The sequence below is a fragment of the Tachysurus fulvidraco genome, chromosome 14, assembly GCF_022655615.1.
Source record: "Tachysurus fulvidraco isolate hzauxx_2018 chromosome 14, HZAU_PFXX_2.0, whole genome shotgun sequence".
NCBI classification, from domain to species: domain Eukaryota; kingdom Metazoa; phylum Chordata; class Actinopteri; order Siluriformes; family Bagridae; genus Tachysurus; species Tachysurus fulvidraco.
In genome coordinates this window covers 9,263,284-9,282,612 of record NC_062531.1, presented here as the reverse complement: position 1 = coordinate 9,282,612, position 19,329 = coordinate 9,263,284, and the positions used below count along the sequence as shown (strand labels likewise).

The 19,329-nt window shown below is 38.4% G+C and overlaps 1 protein-coding gene across 1 annotated transcript; it reads right to left on the bottom strand.

Moving 5' to 3' along the window:
• Window positions 1–245: 245 nt before the first annotated feature.
• LOC113655765 (putative helicase mov-10-B.1) lies at window positions 246–18,772 on the bottom strand. Its single transcript, XM_027166491.2, has 22 exons — window positions 18,556–18,772; window positions 17,595–17,697; window positions 16,866–17,062; window positions 15,801–16,039; window positions 15,469–15,712; window positions 15,167–15,292; window positions 13,794–13,956; window positions 13,125–13,279; window positions 10,715–10,888; window positions 10,353–10,500; window positions 10,055–10,216; window positions 9,126–9,223; window positions 8,937–9,034; window positions 8,734–8,832; window positions 8,549–8,651; window positions 8,342–8,459; window positions 5,220–5,411; window positions 3,689–3,763; window positions 3,433–3,558; window positions 3,091–3,179; window positions 2,022–2,140; window positions 246–1,858 (listed from the first exon to the last, which is right to left on the bottom strand). Exons 1-22 carry the CDS (start codon window positions 18,684–18,686, stop codon window positions 1,797–1,799), a joined length of 3,021 nt encoding a protein of 1,006 aa, XP_027022292.2. The 5' UTR covers window positions 18,687–18,772; the 3' UTR covers window positions 246–1,796.
• Window positions 18,773–19,329: the final 557 nt, after the last annotated feature.

The window sequence follows — 19,329 nt, the reverse complement described above, 5'->3', positions numbered from 1 at the left end:
AAGAATTTGGGGCATCTCAAAAAGTAGAGATGGGACTGATATCACCAGTTAATTTTTGTGTTTTTGACTCAACAAAACAGGCAGAAATTCCATTTTTTAAAAAGAGTTAAGGAGGAAACCAGAATCTGTGAATGGGGAGCAGTGATTACTATGTGGAAAATGTGTTCTAATCTAAGTAACTAAATGTATCTATAACCATCTTTTTCAATATTAAAACTGGTCCAAGCAAATTCACACAACTAATAAACATTTTATTATTCTTTATTAATGATTCCATCTCTTAAAGATACAATGTCCAGATAAATTTAAAATGTACTTCAAGCATTTCAGACACATTAAAAAAAAATTCACGATTAATAAAATCTCTGCATAGATTTATATAATTTATACTTTCCAGCTTTCATTCCTACACTAACTTTATGACAAAATATCTTACTGATGGCACTGATGGCAGATCAAGGCTCCACATGATTTCAACCAATTTCAAGTATTTTAATATTTCAGTCATGTTTGGATAATTCTAAATGATTTATTGAAGAGAAGTATTACGTATTGTTAATTCATAATAGATTCTGTCTGTGCAGCTTGTGTGAACCTACACTAAAAGTGGACAACATGCACATTTCATGCAACTCTGTATGAAGCATGCTGACCAAGTGGTAACGTGTGTGTGTGTGTGTGTGTGTGTGTGTGATGACAGACGTTCCTGATTTCTTAAAGGTTTGTTTGTGTAAAAATACAAAAATTTGCAACTTAATTTACTCACGTTTAAAAGACATTTTTCCAATGAAGGTTCTTATTAATAAATATATTAATATTATATAAAGTCATTTCATAAATAATGCAAGTCGATATATATTCAAGGAGCAAGAATTAAATTTGTGAAAACCAATTAAATAAAATTTGAATTAAATGAGTAAAAACCAGCATTTTGATTTCATAAAATTTCAGCAAAAATGATTGAGAAAGCTTACTTAATATTTGTGACTTGTTCACTCTCTGTAAACATTTCTTTAATATCTTTAATATAACATAAGACATTCATGTGTGCAGTTATTTTGCATTTTTGTTGTATTGTTTTGTCTCATTCACAGTTAGCAGTCTTTAATCTGTGTTATACTTTAAATGTACATTCCACTTAATATGGTTTTCTTCTACTGTTTTGCATGTGACAACATCGATTCTACGTATTAACTCACCGTCAGATTACATAATACAGATTACAAAATTACACATACACAGATGTGGTAGTAGCTACTGTACTTTTACCTTTTAGTTCACTTTAACGCAAAATGAAAGTTTAAAAACGAGCAAATCTAGCATCAGCTAGGGCTTGGGGTGATTGAGACGAATGATTTTAATGAACAGAAACGCTGTATGACTGTAAGCACGAGGCATTATGCTTGTTCATAAGGTCCTGGTTTCCCTGATAAGGAAGTGCACACGGCTAACTGCTCAGCACTTTATGGCTACTGATTATTTATCGAAAAACACATAGGCGCATTCAGCATAGCAACGCACCATGTCATAAGTTATGTATCAATAAATCAAGGAATGTTCTTTGCTTAAAATTGAATAGAAATGAATAGTGCAAATCCCTGCAAAGTCCCTAAATCTTTTAAAACATATTTGAAATGCAGTGGAGACTGTTGTTTGGAGCAAGACTCCAACATTTGGAATTTGTGCTGTTCTAAAGTCCAAAAGAGATGTAATGCATTTTAATTTTAGAAACTAGCAACTCAGCATAAACAGAGAGAGAGAGAGAGAGAGAGAGAGAGAGAGAGAGATTCGCAGGGTTACTGTTCATTCCTCCACTCGGGGTTTTCGTACTGCTGGACGGAACTCTCCTCAGTTTCCCCTAGAGGGCGTATAAGAAACACAGAGAAAGAAAATAAACATGAAGCATTTCTTAAACCATTCGCTTCTTAAATTGTTCATTTAGAACTTTGATCTACAGTATAGAGGAAAATTAGGAATGGATTCAGGCTCATGTGATATTCCATCAACAGTCCAGTACTGACCTTCAGCCTCTGTATGGATCCTGAGAGCCATGAGCCGAGTCACCACTTCTTCTGTGCCCTCTACAGAGACGCGATTAAAACCAATGCAGCCTCCTTCTTCAGTGCAGTAATCGATAAACCTTAACACACACACATACACACACACACACACACACACACACACACACACACACACACACACTCAGTATGAATAAATTAATAAAAAAAATTCTTCCACCTAAGCATGTGTGACTTGTTGCAACTTACTACAAACTACATTCAGGATTCACATTCAAAACTGATCTAAAATGCTCTTGAGGTAGCAGAAGGAATAAAACACATATGGAGATGTGATTACGGTACAGGAATGTTGAATGGAGTTTATCTTCAAAAAACAAGTTGCAAAGACACTGTGTAACCTTGGTGCTGAGACACTGAGATACATGTGTTTTTTTTATTTAGCTGTCTGCTTAAAGCTGCAATCCACACTTTCTCTATGTTTGTCTTGCTGGAGTTGTTCCAAAGATAAAACTGGGGGTGAAAACATTTACAATCTAACATGGTTTTAACTGGCACTTATTCTTAGTTAGCCATTTGGGTTTTGTGTAGTTCAGGGGTTTAATTAGGAAATAAAATATTCCTGTACAAAGCAGAATTATAGAGTTTATGATTTCAAATTGTAGTTAAATATCAAAGACAAAACATTACTGTGGGCACAGAATTAAAAATGTTATAAAATATTATAAATTCCTGATGTGGAATTGCCTTATTTCATATTTATATTAATATTTAATACACACAGTGTTTGTAAAATAATCAGATTACATTTTCCTAACTTTAGAAAGTCTTATATTCTTCTCGTTGCAAAAATGATCCTATAGAAAAGCATTTCCTTTTCTTTTTTCTTTTTTTTTTTTGTAAATACTTATATGCTCTTCTGTAAGTTTTATTAATGTATTTAAATGCATCATTAAAGGAATGCCAAAGTTCTTCAGGTTAGTAATTCAATTCCAGCTAGTGAAATTAACTAAAAAACGAATGATCTAAAAAGTGAATGTTATAAATCTGGTGTGCAGATGATTGTTCATACTTGGACCAGGACATATCAGTGCTGAGTATGACAGGGTTTCCCACAATGATGAGCAGAGCCCTGGCTCGGGTCACAGCTACATTGAACCTCTGAGAGATAGAGCCAGAGAGAGAGAGAGAGAGAGAAACAGAGAGAGACAGAGAGAGAGACACACACACAGAGAGAGAGAGAGAGAGACAGAGAGTGTGCGTGTGTGAGAGAGAGAGAGAGAGAGAGAGAGAGAGACAGAGACACACACAGAGAGAGAGAGAGAGAGAGAGAGAGAGAGAGAGGTTAGAAGTTTTATTTTGAGACTTTGTGAGTGTGTAATTGTGGTTTAATGTGTGTTCCTGTCTGAGGTACCTTTTCGTTTTTAAGGAAACCGATGTTGAACTCCTTGTCCAATGTAAGATATTCACTGTTGCTGCGGACAGTCGACACAATGATAACCCTCCTCTCTTGGCCTTGAAACTCCTCCACTGATCCCACCTGCAGCACACACATACACATGGATTCCCAAACTGGATCTTTGATAGTGTTGTGACGGAGAAGTAATGTGGGAGTACTGAAGGCCATACCATGTTTACAGCAAACAGAAATGAACTACTCTCGGTCATACCTTCAGGTGTTCAATGTTCTCGAAGACTTTCAGCTCTCTATCACATTTTATAATGGCCTTCCTCAATTTCTCCACCTGTGACCCAACACATAAATACACACAAATACATTTACAGTGAGAGGATTGAGTATGCTATCTTGCTCAGTGTAATAAAAAAAATAAAAGAAACCATCTTCTAAAAATGAATCCAATCACCACATTGTCCAGACTAGCTCAGTCGAATGAGCATACTAAACTAAAATAAAGAAAAAGCCAAATCTTTAGACTGGATGAATGCAGAGATGAGGTTTATTGTAGTCAGCACTAAGTATAAGTTATGAGATGTTCATGAAGAACATTCTTCACACCCACGAACCGCTGCGTCCAAGCATTGGCCTTATATTTCTTATTATTTCTCTCTCATATGATGACATAAACCAAAAACCCTTCAGCTGAAATGCCCCATCTGTTTTCCTCTTTAGAAATTTTGGACTTTTCAAGACACCATTATATTTTACTTTTTGACATTTTCATTTTCAAATGGCATTTCTGGTCCCTATTGCTGGGGTTTTTCCAGCTTGCTTTTGTTAAACAGGCTCATTCTGATTTGGAAGACAACGTGGGTAAATTTCTCAGCGCCATTATTCTTCTTTCTGTTCATTCATTTCAATTTATTGTTACTTTATGCATCCTTTTTTCTTCCCCTCTTTTAACTTTAACTTTAATGTGCTCCAATGCAGTGTGAACCTCCTCAAAGCTCAGTACCAGCACTTCTGTGAGTGGTCTGAATGGCCTTGAACTCAGTCTCAACTTTATCTACGCTAAACTTTGATGCAGCAGTTCAAGCTCCATCTACTTCTGAAAAGGCTCGTCAGAAAACCGGTACTACTACACAGGCTGCCCAAAGCGTCTGTATACAAAGTTAATAAACACACCCAAATATAACACCCCTCTTCCCTCGTGTTAAACCTTACTCCAACAAACCAATAACAGAAATTGTGCTCAAAACTTATATCCCATGCTAAACAATCTGAAAAACATCAGAGTGTAATCTATATGCCTACATTTCAGTTTACACCACAATGATAGACTGGCATATTTTTTGAACTTTTTTTTTGTATTGTTAGTAATATAGTAAAAGAAACTCAACTGATTATCACCTACTACTCACAATTATTCATTTTATTATCATATATAGACACTTGTTAGTTAACGTGCCATGTGACAACCGAGAATTTATAACTTACTGTCACTTCTCTCCCAATTAAGAAATCATTCTGATGTTCAGCGTGACGCATGAGGACACGTTAACATTTGCACTACAAATGTTACTTGACTGACTACCTTAAAAAGTGTTATAAGAGATTTTAATTTGTGTCTGTTTGCCCTCGGTACACAGCTATATATTTACTGCTGTCTGCTTGTGAACTGCTAACCCAAGACAAAAGTAAATACCAGATGTGAATGTCTGTCTCTGTCTCTCTGTTTCTCTCTCTGTCTCTCTTTCTGTCTCCCTCTCTCTTTTCTCTCCTGACTGGTGATTGTTTGTTACCTGTTTCCTGTAGGGGGTAATGATACCAATGTCTTTGGGCGAGATCCGGGCAATGCCTTTCTTGCCCTGTGTCAGCAGCAGTTTCTTCAGGTAGTCAACGACGACGGTGATTTCACTGGTGTTGAAGAAAGATGGACTATTTGACTCACGCTCATCCTTCCCTGATACACCATGAAAAATCAGAGGGAACCCCTGACAAACAAATAAAACAACTGATATTGAGAAAGCACTGACAAATAAATACATACAAAGTGCCCCTACTAATGGGTGAACAGATACAGTATCTGCTTCTTGTTATTTAGACTTGTTTGAGAAAGTAGTAAGATGTCGGTGAAGGCCTGATTTAAGGCATAGAGGGAGGCCGACAAGTGTGGGATGTGAAGTTGTGGCTGTGGGATGTGAAGTTGTGGGATGTGAAGTTGTGGATGTGGGATGTGAAGTTGTGGGATGTGGGATGTGAAGTTGTGGCTGTGGGATGTGAAGTTGTGGGATGTGAAGTTGTGGATGTGGGATGTGAAGTTGTGGGATGTGGGATGTGAAGTTGTGGGATGTGGGATGTGAAGTTGTGGCTGTGGGATGTGAAGTTGTGGGATGTGAAGTTGTGGATGTGGGATGTGAAGTTGTGGGATGTGGGATGTGAAGTTGTTGCTGTGGGATGTGAAGTTGTGGGATGTGAAGTTGTGGATGTGGGATGTGAAGTTGTGGGATGTGGGATGTGAAGTTGTGGGATGTGAAGTTGTGGCTGTGGGATGTGAAGTTGTCGATGTGGGATGTGAAGTTGTGGCTGTGGGATGTGAAGTTGTGGCTGTGGGATGTGAAGTTGTCGATGTGGGATGTGAAGTTGTGGCTGTGGGATGTGAAGTTGTGGCTGTGGGATGTGAAGTTGTCGATGTGGGATGTGAAGTTGTGGCTGTGGGATGTGAAGTTGTGGCTGTGGGATGTGAAGTTGTGGGATGTGAAGTTGTGGGATGTGGGATGTGAAGTTGTGGGATGTGGGATGTGAAGTTGTGGCTGTGGGATGTGAAGTTGTGGGATGTGAAGTTGTGGATGTGGGATGTGAAGTTGTGGCTGTGGGATGTGAAGTTGTGGGATGTGAAGTTGTGGGATGTGGGATGTGAAGTTGTGGGATGTGGGATGTGAAGTTGTGGATGTGGGATGTGAAGTTGTGGCTGTGGGATGTGAAGTTGTGGGATGTGAAGTTGTGAGATGTGGGATGTGAAGTTGTGGGATGTGGGATGTGACGTTGTGCGATGTGAAGTTGTGGATGTGGGATGTGAAGTTGTGGGATGTGAAGTTGTGGGATGTGGGATGTGAAGTTGTGGGATGTGAAGTTGTGGGATGTGGGATGTGAAGTTGTGGGATGTGGGATGTGAAGTTGTGGGATGTGAAGTTGTGGCTGTGGGATGTGAAGTTGTCGATGTGGGATGTGAAGTTGTGGCTGTGGGATGTGAAGTTGTGGCTGTGGGATGTGAAGTTGTCGATGTGGGATGTGAAGTTGTGGCTGTGGGATGTGAAGTTGTGGATGTGGGATGTGAAGTTGTGGGATGTGGGATGTGAAGTTGTGGGATGTGAAGTTGTGGCTGTGGGATGTGAAGTTGTCGATGTGGGATGTGAAGTTGTGGCTGTGGGATGTGAAGTTGTGGTTGTGGGATGTGAAGTTGTCGATGTGGGATGTGAAGTTGTGGCTGTGGGATGTGAAGTTGTGGCTGTGGGATGTGAAGTTGTCGATGTGGGATGTGAAGTTGTGGCTGTGGGATGTGAAGTTGTGGGATGTGAAGTTGTGGATGTGGGATGTGAAGTTGTGGGATGTGGGATGTGAAGTTGTGGGATGTGGGATGTGAAGTTGTGGCTGTGGGATGTGAAGTTGTGGGATGTGAAGTTGTGGATGTGGGATGTGAAGTTGTGGGATGTGGGATGTGAAGTTGTGGATGTGGGATGTGAAGTTGTGGGATGTGGGATGTGAAGTTGTGGGATGTGAAGTTGTGGCTGTGGGATGTGAAGTTGTCGATGTGGGATGTGAAGTTGTGGCTGTGGGATGTGAAGTTGTGGCTGTGGGATGTGAAGTTGTCGATGTGGGATGTGAAGTTGTGGCTGTGGGATGTGAAGTTGTCCATGTGGGATGTGAAGTTGTGGCTGTGGGATGTGAAGTTGTGGCTGTGGGATGTGAAGTTGTGGGATGTGAAGTTGTGGGATGTGGGATGTGAAGTTGTGGGATGTGGGATGTGAAGTTGTGGCTGTGGGATGTGAAGTTGTGGGATGTGAAGTTGTGGATGTGGGATGTGAAGTTGTGGCTGTGGGATGTGAAGTTGTGGGATGTGAAGTTGTGGGATGTGGGATGTGAAGTTGTGGGATGTGGGATGTGAAGTTGTGGATGTGGGATGTGAAGTTGTGGCTGTGGGATGTGAAGTTGTGGGATGTGAAGTTGTGGGATGTGGGATGTGAAGTTGTGGGATGTGAAGTTGTGGGATGTGAAGTTGTGGGATGTGGGATGTGAAGTTGTGGGATGTGAAGTTGTGGCTGTGGGATGTGAAGTTGTCGATGTGGGATGTGAAGTTGTGGCTGTGGGATGTGAAGTTGTGGCTGTGGGATGTGAAGTTGTCGATGTGGGATGTGAAGTTGTGGCTGTGGGATGTGAAGTTGTGGCTGTGGGATGTGAAGTTGTCGATGTGGGATGTGAAGTTGTGGCTGTGGGATGTGAAGTTGTGGGATGTGAAGTTGTGGATGTGGGATGTGAAGTTGTGGGATGTGGGATGTGAAGTTGTGGGATGTGGGATGTGAAGTTGTGGCTGTGGGATGTGAAGTTGTGGGATGTGAAGTTGTGGATGTGGGATGTCCTAGTATTTTACATTTTTCTTTTTCTTTTTTTTAAATGTTAAATTTTCCTGCTAATGACAATAATTTAAGATCGTTCATGTCATCTTTATTTGATTTCTTCTCCCTGGGGAGGTTAAGCCCAATATTCTTGGAGTCACTTGTGACTATGTGAGTTTAATTTATTTATTTGACTTCAGAAGGTAATATTTTCCACCACAGTGGACTTTGTTGTGTCCTGTCCTGAAAAATGAATAAATAAAAATATTAGAATTTATTTGCACTTGAAGTCACATAGGTGTGTTTCTTACCTTTTTGGGAAGGTGTTCCCAGTAGCAGTAGAAGCTGGTACTGAATTCATCTGCACATGGCTGCAACTCTCCATTATAAAACATCTCATTAGGACATCTCAGGATTGCCCTGTGGGACCTGCATGTCATCAGAGGAGAAAACTTTAGTTAAAAGAAGTAACTTCTAACTTAAAGAAATATACAGATAAGGTGGATGCTGGATGTGACCTGTAATTGCGTAGTAACTTGGTGACATAGTTACTGTTGAATCCATTTTCTGTTCTATTATAGAGTGAATTTTTAGTCATCAGCCTCTCCAGAAGTGACAGACCTTCAAATAAGAAAAAGACCTTAGAATAAAACTGGGTAAAAAGAGAGAGAGAGTATAAAATGAATAAATAATAGCATCTCACCCAGTCCATATTTGATAGCATTTGGAGACCTTAGAATAGGCCCCAACTGCTTCGGATCTCCGGCCAGCACAAGCATCCCTGTCTCTGCATGCAGCAGACCTGTAAAACACACAATTCAAACTGTAGTACCATATAAACACATACAGCCCAAGCATAGTACTATAAAACTAGCATTTCAGTACATCAGTTGGTATCTTTCTTACCAGCAATAGCTATAATGGTCTCACACTCCACTGCATGGCCAGCTTCATCCACAAAGATATGAGTGAAATGAGTGGAAGGCACCCCACCAGTGACCAGCCTGCACACAAACATGCTTAATAACTGTCCTAAACAAGCACTGTGTACTTTAATGATGAACCCAGCAATGATCATCATAAGGACATTTTTACCTGCCAGCTGTAACCACAGTAGTGACCACAATCTTATATGTCATCAACTCTTCTTTATGTGGAAACTCAAAAGCATCACCTTTAAGATTACTAGCTTCCTACACAAACAGAAGACATACATGAGATTAACACAAACACAAACTCACACACACACATAATCAAAAGTTGCACCATTCATTCAAAATAAAATGAAAACAATTGACATGGTTATATTTTGATATTATGTTCTACTTCATGATGTCTTAAAAATGACATACACTTCTCTTTCATTGTCTATGGACACGAGCTTCTAGTTTGTCTTTTAGTCTGTCTTTTTCTACTTCAAGTCTGTTTATCTCCAGAAGTGAAAAAGGAGAAAACTGTCTTTAAAATATTTAGTGGTTTATATTGCAATTATTTTCTATGTAAAGAATAAAATATAAAAATAATAAAATGACACATTTTAATGCAAAACAAGTCATTCCTATGATCATAAGATGTCTCTTTAGTCTTTTCTACTGAGGTACATCAGTTATGATGTTTTGCAGCTGATGCTCGGCAGCTTTTGTCTCTACATTGTTGGTGATATAATCACTAATGAATAATGAGTTCTGTCGGATAAAATCTCCCACTGTGTATTTGAATTAGAAATTTGTTCACCGTCACCTTGCCACAGTGTGTGTGATCCTGAATTATGTCACAGCTGATATTTAAACATATGATGCATTCGTCTACATTCATTATGGAGCCTAACCAATAGCTTAATCAAAACTTATTCTGATTTTATTACGGCCACAATTGTTCAACTCCCTTCTTCTCCCTCTATTAATTTATATGATGTTTGCAGAAAGCCAGCAAAAGTTCTCAAAATATATTTACATTTTACATATTTAGATTTGAATATATATAGATGTATTAAAAAAACAAAAAAAACAACAACGTTCACTAACCTGCAGAATGAGGGGCACCTGGTCGGGGTTCCGACTGCTGGCGTACATTCGGTACACTTTGTGAGTGTCGACGTGTTCCAGCAATTTCTCGCACAGCTGATCTGCAGCGCTGTTAGAAGGAGCACATGCCAGGATATGCACATCTGGCAAACATTTCTCTACCTGGCAGAGGATGACATTATATTCATATGATTAGTGTGACTTTGAGAGAGAGAGAGACAAAACACAAGTGCATGATGCCCATAACATTTTTGTGTACATGGCATGTGGTTTAAGCATATGTTAAAATCTATCCCACCTGTTTAATGGCTTCTACCATAGTAACTGTTTTTCCTGTACCAGGAGGTCCAAACACCAGGTACGGTGCAGGCTTAGACACCCCAGCTACAATGTTACGCACTGCATTGTATTGCTCATCGTTTTCCTGCAGCTTTCTGTCAAACAGGCTAATTAGAAAGACACAACAGTACATCAGTTTTTACTATTTTTCTGCTGATGGTGTATTACAAGTAATTCTGTACATACTCCAACAATCAACTAAATATGGGTGCTTATATAATGAGGACTTGCCCGAAGATACCTATTATTATGGAACATATGTACTGTACATACAGAGTGTAAATGCACAGCACTGACTTTCTCAACTGATGTGACTCTGACCTCAGTGATGGTAGTGTTGTTTCGGATGCGACATTTGATTCTTTAGGGAACAGCACATCTTGAAGGCGATGTTGGACAGCTAGATGCACGGCGCGATGCTGGAGTCTCATTGGCAGACGGTTAACAGTGAACTCTACATGAAACTTCATGTTGTCTATGAAACTGGCCAAGAACCTACAGTACAAATCCGCACTAAACATTAGACACACTGGACATCAGATAACATCCTTTATATATATATATATATATATATATATATATATATATATATATATATATATATATATATATATATATATCACATAAACACAGGTACAGTATATAGCTAGAGGACATTACTTTAGTAAACACCATACATAATGCATTTACACAAAGCAGTGAATGCTATTTTTGTTTGCTGTTTTTTTTCTTGACATTATGTATATTGAGCCATAAACGAGAGTATTAAGGTGATATCTACCATCTAGCCACTGAACCCTAACAAACAAACAAACACTAGTTAGCTAGTGCCTAACCGCATCCATCTACTGGAAAACGATCACAGGAAAAATTCCACTTTTGTCTGCAGATTTCATTTCCATGTGCAATATCGTTTTCTAAACCATGCTGATTTTATGAAATCTGAGTACAGTGTTACTTCTATTTGTAGTAACAACAGAATATTGGCAGTGATGTATAACCAAAGAGACTGGTTGTGGATGGCAAAAAAAAGATGTTGAAATCAGCACAGTGCTGATAGCTTTTAAAAAAAAATGCTTTTTATTCCTCTCCAAAAATCATATTAGCATAAGAAAGAAAATAAAAACTTGCATTCAAAATCCCACTGACTTTTTTCCCCCAGATGCCTTACGTGAGACTTCACTGACACCAGTTATCACTTTTTTCTCTCTTTATCACAGCCAGACATGTTATGACTAAAATACTGGGCCCTACTTTCCCAGGGCATTTGTTGGATTAGTCCCATTTATCAAGGAACTGGATTTAATTATAAATCATTTGTAGGATTTAGCATTTATACAATATATCTGATATTCATAGAAATTCCATACTTTCAGAAATAATATAAAAAAAACTAAAAACTTTTGTATCCTCCTCCTGCTTCTGAATGTGTGTAAATGTATGTAACTTATGTAATGTTATGTTAACTTATGTAAACCTTGATCAGTAGGTTGAAAAATTAAATAATTTGCAGTCAGCTTCTGTAGTTTTATATATTTATACAGATTATGCTGTTAGGTTTTGTGAAAACAAGAGCTTTCATATAAATGGACTTAATGAACTAAAAACATTAATCAATACAAGTATTAATATGAATTAACTGAGCACATCCTCTATGGTATAAAAGGAGGATTTGCTGCAGTGAGTATAAAAGGTTTTGTTTGTCACAACTGAAATTGACAAGTAAGTCAAGTTTGAAGAATAAGATTTGTTGGACTTTTGTTGGCATCACCAGTTCAACTCCCCTGTGCCATGTGTGTGTCTGGTCATTTACATTTACATTTACATTTACATTTACAGCATTTGCCCTTATCCAGAGCGACATACATAAGTGCTTAAATCTCTAACATTGGATACATTAATGCTGGCTCACTAGGTTAAATACTTACAGTAAGATACCATGAGTTTAAAACATTGTTTAAATTTACAGGTAATTGGCATTCTTTACCTTACACGTGTACACATTGTACAACGTGAGTACAAGGAAATCCAGTGTTTCTGGAGCTTTTGTAAATTTTGTGGAAATAATTTGTGTTGAAAGTGAAAGTGACGTGACATACGGCTAAGTACGGTGACCCATACTCAGAATTCGTTCTCTGCATTTAACCCATCCAAAGTGCACACACACACTGCATTGAACACACACCCGGAGCAGTGGGCAGCCATTTATGCTGAGGCTTTACTAGAAAGTTGATCAATGTGTCCTATTCCTTCGAAAAACTGCACTCATGAAATAACTTACTAAACAACTTACTGTGCCTTTCACAGGACCCTTCATGAAGTGTAACATGACTTAGAAGATAACAATGGCATAGGATTCACTTCCTGGACTTGTATTCACCTTCATTGGCTTAACTTCTCTTCAGTATGATAGGAGATTATGTTAATATTTTGCTACGGGTATAAAATAATGTTGCTGTGATGTTTTTCTGCAGAAATCCTGCTTTGCAGTTCACTTCAAAAGGATCATGTTGAAAAAGCGATTAATCAAAATGAGGAGATACAAAGAACTAAACACAAAACTGACAATCTGAGAAACCAGAAAAACAAGACTTAAAATTTAAAGGCTGAAATGTACAAAAGACTCTGCAATGACAAATGATAAAACAAAGGACTAACTACTCAAGTGTTAAATGGGAAGGGAACGACGGTTGCTAGGTAGAGCACAAATTACATGCCTGAGCAGCCTTACCTCTGTGAGAAGCCCAGTTTGAGCCGGTCGAGCTCCACACGGTGCACATAACCTTTGTATTTGGTGATATGCTGTGAATTCACGTCATCAGACTTAGTCATCAGCAAATGATCTCCTCTTAACACAGATGGACGATTTTCAGAAACACCTGGAACCTGGAGACCAGATAGTACAGACATGAAGAACACTAAAATAACTACAAACATGAGAATTAACATGAGAATAGACTATAGACTATCTTCACAGGTCACATTTTTTACACAAATCAGTTTTTTGGATCATTCACAGTCAATGCACAAGTGTCCCCAGAACCTGATGGTAAGTTCCTTCTTGTTCTGCCCCAAATAACAATTCATTACTAATTACTACAACCTTTTACTAAATAGAATCATTTCTGTTGTCCTGCACTAGTGTTCTTGCCATACTGCTGACATTTGATGATAATGACAACAGTAATATGTGCACACACAACAACACCCCCCCACCCCAACTCACACACCCACACACTGGAGAAAAGTCTTGTGGATTCTGATCTGACCATTCTCATTCATGTTGCATGGCCACATGTCAGATATTTAAAGAACTGGAAATGACATGGGAATAAGGCTCAGGTCTGATAAAAAAAAAATCATTAGCAGATAATAAATTTAAACACTGCACTGCATTTACCTCAAGTACCAAAAGTCTCCTGTTCTGTCGGTCGATCTGCATGGTGACATCATGCTTGTCATATTTCTTGATGTCCACCTCCATTTGACGTTCCTCCAGGTAAAGGAGAAGTTCGAAGCGCTCTGCGTAGTTATAAAAATCCAGAGGAGACTCCAATCGAAACCTAACCACCATTCACCCACACAGACAAACAGCATTTAAACTCAATAATAGAAATGAAACACTGCTAATAAATATGAAAATAATCAATGATGGGGTGGAGTGATGAAGCCTAATGCAAAGCATAATTGATTTCCTAGGGCAACTTGTTTAGAGCGGTATGAAGGGCTCTCAAGTCCTCATTCTCAATGCCATACATAATACATAATACCATACATAATAATGCCATACATAATAAATGATACATAATACATAATACATACATAATAATGACAAAGATGTCATTATTATTTTAGCTGTATTTAAAGTGACCAACATTATTTTAAATTATTATTTGATAGATATAAACCAAGGTTGCCTTTCTAGATGGTGTATATTCATGTCTACTGTCCACTAAGCTTTCACAAACTTATCATTGCACCCAGTGATGAAAATAGGAATCGCAACAATGCACATAGAGATCTTTTAGACCAGTGTCTGCCTTATGCTCAGGGGCCGGAGATACCCTCTCACTCACTCATTTTCTACCACTTACCCGAACTACCTCGGGTCAGGGGGAGCCTGTGCCTATCTCAGGCGTCATCGGGCATCATGGCAGGATACACCCTGGACGGAGTGCCAACCCATCGCAGGGCACACACACTCTCATTCACTCACGCAATCACACACTACGGCCAATTTTCCAGCGATGCCAATCAACCTACCATGCATGTCTTTGTATCGGGGGAGGAAACCGGAGTACCCGGAGGAAACCCCCAAGGCATGGGGAGAACATGCAAACTCCACACACACAGTGCGGAGGCGGGAATCGAACCCTCAACCCTGGAGGTGTGAGGCAAACATGCTAACCACTAAGCCACCGTGCCCCCCTCCTGCTGTATATGTTATAGTTATATACATGTCTTGATGCTGATGACATAAGAAAAAAAATGCAGCCTTATATACTACAGAAACAATGGAAAGTTTTCTGTCCTGAAGACTTTCCCATGGAAGAAAATCTATGGGGTAATTATAAATGTTAAATGAATCCATCATACAAGTCTCTGTGAATGAGCTGTTTCTACAGAAATAAGGAATCAGAAAAAACACATTATTATAAGCCTGTGAGTTGCCTGACAGATGAACTATGAACAATTCAGCAGTACTGTGATGTAATGACTGATGATCAATAGTTATTGATAGCAAGCGGTTGAAAAATGCTATAGCTTACTTACTTCTTTTGCACCAGAAAGGGCTTGTGAGAACTTGGGGCTTTCAGAAAGTCGATCAGGTCATCAACATAGTTTGGGCATTTATATATCGACAAGGGTACCTCAATTTGAAGACGCTGTATGACCAGGCTACAAGAAACAACAAAGGTGGCACAGGCAGTAAAAGTTGTGGGTTTTTTTTTAAATAAAATGTCCAGAAAACCAGTTCATCATTACTGTATAGACATTTGTGTAAATATAAACTTAAATCCTGAAAGTCTTAGCATGTGGCAGAAATCTACTGTAATGTACTGTGTGTGTCGTACTTGTCAGGTCGTTCTCCCTCATCTACAATGAAATCATCAGTTTGGTCTCTGCTGAGTCTGAAGGGTGTGTAGGGCTCAGTAGGTGCCAGCTCTTTAGCTAGCTGTGTGCTGAACTCAGCTTCGATAAAGCGCACAATGTGGAATGGCCTTGGCTCCATGCTTAACTTGAACTCGAAGGCCACAGTTGCATGATACATACCCACATATTTTGAATGGACCTTCACAGTGATCTCATACCTTTCACCTGTTGAACCCAACAAATACAGTCAAACAAATGCAGGCAGAATCGTAATCTAGAGTTTGATCCAACAGTGAAAATGTTTTTTTCTCACCAGGTAGTAGGCTCAGGGGATTGTTGCGTGTGACTTTCTTGGAGTCATCAAACCTGAAGCATTGTATCCAGTGCAGTGGTGAGTAGTAAGTGAAATCCACAACATGCTGCCCTGTATTTTCAACATACACCTTCCACTCATAATCATCTGCACTGTCCACACACACATGCATTCTCCCATCCACAGTCTCCCTTTCAGAGCTGACCCGAACTCCATGTTTATCAGCCACAAACTCTGATCTGAGGAAATAAAAAAATAAAAAAACAGCATTATAGTTCAGTGGCTCGGGTGAAGCTACAGGTGTTCTTATCAAACGTTTCACATAGTTTTAAAGGAGACTGCTGTAATTTGTTCAGGCCTTTTTCCAACTGGAATAAAAACAGTGGTGCGCTTGAAACTAATTTCTAGGCAAACAAATGTAAATCTGAAATGAAGAAACTGGCTACTGTATATTCATTTGATGTCAAATGTGTGAAAGGCTAAAGGCTGAAGTATGTATCTCGTAATAAGCTAGAAACACTTCATAAACATTGCAAACCCAACAGTTACAAGTTACATACATGAAAAGATGGCAATTTTAAGTGGAAATAGATATTAATCAGCAGTTAAGAGTCAATATCAACCCAATCTAAAATGTAATAAATAATAAACACCTACTTTACTTTGGCCTAAAATTGGATTTTAATACTAAAAGATGTCACATTTGGTTTATATGTATTGCAAATTGTGCCCTATACTTTGATAAACATTTAAATAATATCATGGCATAAATGTTGACAATGATTTTCATAATGTAAAACACTGTATTTACACACTGTTGACATTACAGAGGAAGGCTCCTTCACCTCCTAAACCTCAGATTTAACCCATGGTCTTAGTTGACTGTAATTCAAATCAGCACCTTTCTTCTCATACTAAAACACAGATGTTTTCATATCATGTTTATAAAAAGCACAAAACTAAATTTAGAATACATTTTCCATCCAGCATCGTCTTCTCCAGAAACTCGATTTGATATAGTTGAAAAAAATTAATATGTGTGTGTGTGTGAGAGTGTGTATTCACCTCTCATTACTGAGCTTTTTGAGGATCTCCTGAGCCAGCTTCCTTCTGGCTCTAACGCCTTCCTCCGGTCCAGGAGGTGGAGAGGATGCTGCCTGAGCATTTTGAGATGGTAGAGATCTTGAGGCACTCCGACCGGCAACGCTGGCACTTGGCTGCCTCTCTCCAGGTCTCAACCATTGGTCCTGTAGCACTCGCACCTGCATAAATAATGACACAATTTGTATACAGAGGGCACTGCTGTCATGTTATTACATTCTAGATGAAACATGATGCAACATGATGTTTACATGCTGTTTGCACACTGTTTTTAGCTCTTTGTACGTTCTGTCTTGAACATTCAGTCAATTGCATTATATCAATACCTCTTATAGCCGCTATTAAGTGTTCATTCCTATATTTCCACACATGTACTGTAGAATATACAATACATACACTGGTCAGCGCTGCTTTTGTGCATTGACTTGTAGTCTTTTATATTGTTTGTTTGCACTGTCTTTTGCCTTGCTCTGTTTGCACAGATGCATTTAACTATGTTCTTAGCTTTGTGCTCAATATAGTACTATTGTCCTGGATAAATATTGTTTCACTTCTCTGTGTACTGCATCAGCTATATATGGTTAAAAGAAAGCAAAGCCGAATCCAAAAAGACATGAACCACTTGAACTAAGGGTGACTTGTAAATTATTAAAGTGATGAATTATTAATTGTAGACTAGGGTGACAGTCTTACATTATCTTTAAAGTACACATGTCTGTCCCGGGTGACGCGCGCTTTGTTACTGTTCCTGAGGACGAACAGCAATGAAGAGAAGTTAGGATCTCTGGCACCATGCCTATGGACATAGAGGGAACGTTTAATGTTAAATAAACCTTTATTAGTGTCCAGTATAGAATAATTATTAAGGTTATGTCTTATCCTTACAGATGTATGTTATTCATTTATACATCAAGCATGATGTAAATACATATGATAAAGACGGACAGGATGTATGAAATGAATTGATGAAATCATGAAATAATGCATTTAATAATAGTTAATGAATTATAAACCAAATCATTATTATTATTATTTTGTTTTTATTTATTTATTTAGCTTCTTTGTTTAGTGTGTGAATGGCAGACCATATAGCAATAAAAGGTAATAGAACTTTACTGTTAACTTTACTGTTTCTGTTTTAATTCCTAATAACACAGAGTTATCTCATTCCTGTCTTTGTATTCTGTCTCTGTATTCAGGATGTTTACAAATATGGCAGCTTATTTTTTTTACTTTAAAAGACTTTTGCGTAACACTATCTGAGCTAGTTAGTATACAAAGTCACTCAACTGTGGGTGCAGAAAGTAAAGTAAACACACAAAGGTCATTGTGAATAGAAACAAACAACAATGTGAATCCTGTCAGAAATCAATATATTCACCGCCTTACTTCCTGTCTAAAGATTTAATGAAGGATTTTCAGCTTCTTGTTTAATGAAGGTCTTCAGTTTCCTGTCTCTCACAGATATTTAGCTGTCAGTGAACATTATCACTTTTTCTCAGAGTTCTCACTATTTCTCTCTCACTCTCTCTCTCGAATATTCACAAACTTTCTCGGTCTGCTATATGATGTGTTATTTTTCACAGAGACGCCCTGCACATACTGTATGTTAATGTCCTCATTAGCATGAGATCACAACAACACAAAATCTCACCTGTTCCTAAACTCTCTTTGGTAGATGTCTCGAAGCTCATCCCTCTGAGTAATACTGAATCTTTGCGTCTCGTGTAAAAACTCTATGAAGTCGAGACCAACAGCCCGGATCTCAGAATTAGAAAGCCGCATATTGAACAAAAAACCCCCGCTCCAGCAGGACAGTGCAATAAGAGAGTAACACGGATGTTGTCTTCAGTAATAGGTTGGGCATCAAACCGCCTTATTCCTCATAAGCCCCGTCCATAACAGAGAAACGAAACCTAACCTCAGCTCTCGCCATTATCTCCTCATCTGTGCTGAACGCATGTACAAGCTTAGCATTGCGTCCTAATTTGTTTATAAGTAAATAAATACACACGTCATGGATGAGAAATTTAGTTACAAACCTGATTTATGTCCATTTCCAAGCTTTAATCCTCAACTGAAAACGATAACAAGAGAAAAGTGCGCCATCTAGCGCTTACAACAAGACGCTACATGTTAACGGGTCGATTCTTGTTAATCGTGTATTCAGGAATTCTTGCAAATGTTTTTTTGGAACTGTGTGAAAATTATACAGTTATTTTACCTAATGTAAATATACATGCTTATTAAAAATAAAAACTGGTCTTTAAATGACCGAATTTTGACCGAATTCTGTTTAAATGACAGAGTTGTTTATTGAGCCCTGAAGACAGCTTTTTACACCACAGAGCCTGTGGTTGTATCTTTCAGATGTGATTGTATACGTCAGACATGTTTATTTGATTTTTCAGGGAATTAGCATGTTAAT